Raw genomic sequence first — 6,000 nt, 5'->3', positions numbered from 1 at the left:
TAGATCAGATCACCAGTTCCTGCCATGTGATAATGGTGATATTGGGCCATTCCAATTGGTCTCAATGTCCCTGGTATGGAACATCTGCTCCTGATTCTAACTGTTATCTATTAATTACTCCTGGAAGAAAGCATTTGTGGGCAGTGGGTGAGATCAAGATTAGGTTCATCTGCTGTCATCACAATCAAGCACTCTACTGATAATTGTTTTCTGACTTTTGCTGAAGGAGATTTCTTTGCCATGAGAATTTGCTCAGTATTCTTCGATGTCTTCTGAAAAGACAGGAGAAAATTGGAAGAGTTTTGGATCAGTTAAACATCCAATCATGATGCAGATTGAAGTGCATTTCTGGATTCATGTTTTATCACAGAACATGATACACAAGGCTTGATTTAGCTGTGTAAGTGCAGATGTGAAAGTACTATTTACAAATGATCTGGGAGCTAGTTGGTCCTACCAAATTCGCACCAAATGTTAATTATATGAAACAATAAAATTGTTCTTTTGGAAATGATCTAGCCATAATAATTGTTCACATTAAGTGCCTTTTGTTGAGCCCTATTTGAATATTTGTAAGCTTGAAATAAACTACTTCCTAGAAGCTACTTTTCCTGCATATTATGTACTCATATAGTCTAATAATTGGCATTCTTGCCTTCATCAATCAGAGTATTGAGTATGAGTTGGGACTTCATGAGAAAGAATTTGTCAGTGTTGGCTGTCACTATCACTCTTCACTGGATACTTGAAAGTTATCAAGACTTATCCTCAATTGATATAAAGCAATCCATGTTGTTTTTGAATTTAAGACGCCATTTATTGGTAAGAAAGTAAAGGTTGGAGTTACAGGATTCAAAACAAAAACATCTCTCCTCTGAGTTCTCTCTGGTTTATAGTTCTATGGGTACCAGCAGCCCAAACAATACTAAAACTAATGGGTCTGTCTTCACTTGGAAAGTGTGCATATTGATGGACTATTCCACCAAGTAGGGCATCACAGAGAAACTAGAATCTAGACAGCGGGCACAAGGTGGTTATCAGGTGTGATAGCCTTTCTTTCTCTCAACTTATGTCACTCAGGCCAGTTATAGCAGTTGCAGTGCGATGCTGTCTGAGATCTGGATCAGATCTAGGATCCTGTTGTGATTGATATAGGAGGGCACAAGATGGTTGTAGTTACCTGCACTGATCATCACCTTAGCTTACTAGATTTTTAAGGATGTGAAAAACCATCAGCACACTAACCAAAGTACTATTTATATTCCCACACTGTTTTTAAATAATCTACTAACCCTCCAATATTATAGTCCAAAATAACCTCTTAGTCCTGGTCAACAGTTTGCACTTTTTTATTTCTTAAACCGATAGTTGCCTGCAGGTTTATAAATTAGATAATTTTAATCCAAGGGTTTCTTGCTCACAGCTGAAGCTTATTTTTTTCAGACAAATAAAGAATTCTGTTTTTCCAAGCACAATGTGACATTATGGAGGGAGGAGGGGTGGGGGGAATGAAATGAACAGAAGCGTATCTTTGTTCTGCAATGAAATCCAGCTACAGAGAAACCATTGAACTTCCTGTCGACTGGAACCGAACACACAGGACTGGGTATATAGCGGGTGCTCTGTTGCTTCTGCCTTTACTGAAACTATAAGAACGACATCTTTGTGCTGAAGTGAAAATGATGCTGCTCAGCTTTCCCATGAGGTGACTTACAGCACCCCCACTGTTTGGAGAGATAATTTCACTTGTAACGCTAATAACTTTAGTGGGGTGGCTGGCTGAGCCACCGAGGACACTTCACTGCACATCTTGGCTCAGTCAGAAATCGGAAGCAGATGGTTCTTTCGGCTGGCTTCCCACTCAGGCCTGTTACTGCAAGCCTATGGTTGTTTGCTGGTTGCTGCTGGCAGTTTGTGACTTGAACATGGTAGGACAGCAGTGAAAAATCAAATCTCTTAGCAGACCAGCACACTGTGATGAAATTTGACAGATCTGACATTCTATACCTGATGCATAGTTAGATTATATTAACCTTTGCTTTCTTTCAGCTCTTTTTCCCCACAAGTTGTTAAAATCATTCATTTTCACCTGCGACATTATATGCGATGTTTAAAGAGACAGTGATCAAATTCACTTGCAGGACAGTTCTCCAAGCAGAGATATTCCTATTTTTAATGTGGCCAAGTTACCATTCAATCGGGGGCTGTTGTTTTCTTTTTATATCATTGCCATTTTCCATCAGAAAAACTGAAAATTAAGAATAAGTATATTTTCATTTCACTCATTTAAAACAGGAACGTTCACAAACAAATACCAAAGATTTTTAAGAAGGGTAATAGTAGTGTTGATCTTTGTCATAATATTGGAGATAAACTATGCAGTGAAATTTTCAATGCAATAGACAAATTAGTTCATTGCAGCTTTGTTTATAATTAAAGGGTTGAAAATATTTATTTATAGTGTATTGACTTTAATCATTGGGATCTCTTGCACCAATAGTGATGCTTGACAACTGATTTTACAAGAATTGCATTGACAATGATAACTTATTTTGAAAATCATCACTGCAATGAGGATTATATTCAGAATTATACTTTGTAAATAAAGATTCAGATTTTCTACTCTCACCCAATCCTCAGCAGTATTCATATTCAGAATCAATTGTACAGATTCAGAGTGATCTATCATTCTTTCCAGAAAATGTGAGGCAAAATGAGATTTTACCTTTTTAAAGGTTTTGTTAAAGCTATTACCAAAAAAATACAGAATAGAGTGTGAGTAGCAGTTTCCTATTCATGCCAAAATGTTGAATTGCCAGCTGTCATACTCATAAATACTGAACTTTCTAATTTCCTTAATAAACATTTTAATTCCTCTCTCTCAAAAAGCATCATTCTCTCTGATTCCTAGTGTGTTACTTGAAAGAAGTAAAATACATCAGCAATTATAACCATAAGGAATTGATTAGACTTTGGATAACTTAAAATGGATGTGTATGATTGATTCTCCTGTTTCAAAGACACTAAGATGATATTGATTTTGATGCAACATATTTTGCCTGTAAAGAAGGGGAAAAGTACTGTGGGATATTTTTTGTTTTGTTTGTATTTAGTTCAGCTCCAAGAAAAAAATTCTGCTTTCAATTCCCGAGCCACTATGCTGTCTTAAAATTATTCCATCTTTTGGTACTGTCAGTCTTCAAATTTCTCTAAGGGCAAGGAATTTGTAATTAGGGGAAAAGGGGGTTTGATTTTAATAAAACTCGAAGTAATGTAAGCCTGTAAGTGTTCCGGGTGACTTAACACAAGAATGCTGCTTATCACATGCCAATTATGTTTCTAATTGTTGATCAGAATTAAACAACATAAAAATATGTAGAGACTGTATGACGATTCAGCTTTTCGTTCTGAAAAGTTATGAAGTAATTTGTTCAAAACTGTAATCCTTACAGGTTAATGCATTTTTCATTGTTATTAGTTCTACGGTGTAAAGGACAGATTATTGCCATTCTCTGGTGGAATTTTTTTTATTTTAAAGATAGTACAATTATTATATTTTCATTAATATTGGATGCAATAAAAAGCTGAAACAGGAATAGAAGGTGGGGGAAAAACAGTGTATTTTTCTTCGTGTTGAAGAAAGTTAGCTCTTTATGCATGCTTTGTAGAAACAGATACTGCATCAGCCTCGAAGTCTGTAAAAACAAAACATTGCATGATACTCTAAGCAGTTCCATCTGTCATGCAGAAATTTTCGGCTAATAGCCTATGGCATTCTCAGTCCATAGTCCACTACCTGTGTTTCTCGTATTAATTCCCCATGTTCACCAAAAGCTTGCAGGCTTGAATCATCTCAGTGTTGAAACCCTTATTTTTGCTGCCTCACTTTGATGTTGTGCAGTGGGTTCTTTTTTTTAAGCGAAGACAGTACTGAACAGATGACTCTTCAGTTCCTGTTCACCTTGCCACTGGGTCTGTGAGATTGGTTCATTGTCAAGGAGACTTTACCCATGATTCCATATGGTATGGATTGGGCTACAATGTTGCCCAACATGCCATTGCAAATGTTTTCTCAATTAGGTGTCTTATCTCCCGTGAGCTGCATCAGATGAAGGTTGCTGACAGCATAATGGCCGGGAAACCCTCCGACAGCTCCATCAAATGGCAGCTGTGCTATGACATCTCAGCCAGGACATGGTGGATGGTGAGTTGGCAGCAAAAGCTGTTTTTTTTTACTTTCCCTCCCTCTTTGACTGAATGTCCCAGACCTTGCATTCATCAAATTAACATTTGATTTTCACACTATTCAGAGCTGTAATCTCACACTTTCAGTTTCTCCTCTGTGCTTTTTGAACAATGACCACTGCACAGTAACCTGCCTATCCTGGAATCGTGCAAGAAAGTACAAGTGATTGACAGGACAAAGTGTTAATTTTGTTTTTTTTTATAAAGCATGAAATTAGAACTGTGCTATTTAAAAGTGTCTGTTGATCAGGTAGACTTTTGCATGCAAGTTTGAGCATGTTTCAGAATGCTAGTGATTAAGTTTTTCAGTGACTGTGAAACTTAAGTTGTTTTTATTGCTTTAAAACAACTGCAAACAAAAATATATATTTTCTTTCAACATTCAGAGTTAACTTGATATTTGATCAACACTATCATGCTATATCTGTTTCTATCAGTTACTATCAGTGTACTGAAATACTTTTATATACTACTGATATATAGTATTCTGTTTGTTTTCATTATAGTGGGATAATGTGTTATTGTCAGTTTAAGTCATGTGTTTCTGAACTTCTTTACATTATGTAGATTGTTAGCAACTTTACCTGCGATTTGAGTCGGTGAATGGCTCCGGTGTGTAGCGCGGAGAGGTTAACATACAATCCACAGTCAGTCGGGCCACACAACCTTTGACTTGCTGAATCTAAAAGGATACACGGAGTGCAGGAGGATGCACAATAGTCCATTGTAGCACTAGATACAAATGAGTTCTGTTGTGTGGGGAAAAGGAGATGTGAAACATAATTGTGTGCTTCAGCCTGTACGTTAGCTTGCGATTCATTAAAAGTGATTATTTATTTTGGTCATTATTATTCTCGAGGCACACACAACTTCTGCCAATGCGAGGAGGGGAGGGGAGGGGTGTGAGGGAAGAAAGAGAAAAGGAGAAAATAAGTTTGTTGTTGGGACAATGAATGCATTATTCTTTCTCAACTGGACCGTAAACTTACTTGTTCTGCATCAATATCAGGATGGAGCCTGGCAAGTGGATCTGTACAGCAGGTCTTGCTCTGCTTTCTCTGCTGGCAGGCTGAAATTTTGTTGATTTCCTGGACGAGTTTTAGATATACTTTTGGAAATGTGGTGTCTCATGGGGGGAATTAATGTGAAGAGTTTCAAGTCAAGGTATTCATGACCTCTCTCTCAGGGCTGGAGTCATATCCATTTGTGTTCTTTCAAACCTGTGATTTAAGACTGCTGCTACATCCTTGGTTTTGCCAGGTTAGGCAGGAGAACCACGACTGCTACTACCTTCTTGCTATAATCAAGCCGAGTGGTAATAATGCAAGTTCTGTTATGTCATTGTTAGATAAATTACAATGTGATAACTATAATTATAGCAGAATTTATTTTCAGTAGGAGGTTTTGCTCCCCTCCCCTGACTGCTGCTGCGAAAGGAGAATTTTATTTTTAATGAATCGTAAACATTTCAAAATAGAAAAGGAGGCGTTCCTTTTCCTTCTGCATGTGCTCACCATTTTTTATCATTGAAGTTCAATGGTCCTTTGTGCTAAAACTTTACAGAGGAGTGAACCATGTGAAGTTAATGCACAGCTGTTTTAAGGAAGATGTGCATGCAGTATTACTTTCTGAAGCACTTTTAACAACCTGCTTCTAATTTTGCCATTAAATTCAATGGGGTATAAAACTGATAATTATGTTGATTTCCATTGGATGACTGCAGCTTTGGACTGAATGAATATTATGCAGTGCCTA

The 6,000-nt window shown here is 37.2% G+C and overlaps 1 protein-coding gene across 4 annotated transcripts in view; it reads left to right on the top strand.

The window, feature by feature from the left end:
* The first annotated feature begins 1,557 nt into the window (after nucleotides 1-1,557).
* Nucleotides 1,558-6,000, top strand: part of nfia (nuclear factor I/A) — a 617,449-nt gene continuing 613,006 nt past the window's right edge. For all 4 annotated transcript variants that reach the window (XM_052010740.1, XM_052010745.1, XM_052010741.1 and 1 more), the window contains exon 1: nucleotides 1,558-1,928. In XM_052010740.1, coding sequence (XP_051866700.1) covers nucleotides 1,884-1,928 — 45 coding nt within the window. In that variant the 5' untranslated portion in view covers nucleotides 1,558-1,883. The remainder of the gene's footprint in view (nucleotides 1,929-6,000) is intronic.

The sequence above is a fragment of the Pristis pectinata genome, chromosome 3, assembly GCF_009764475.1.
Source record: "Pristis pectinata isolate sPriPec2 chromosome 3, sPriPec2.1.pri, whole genome shotgun sequence".
Lineage (NCBI taxonomy): Eukaryota > Metazoa > Chordata > Chondrichthyes > Rhinopristiformes > Pristidae > Pristis > Pristis pectinata.
Note: the sequence above shows the minus strand (reverse complement) of the source record. Positions and strands in the feature narration are given on the sequence as shown.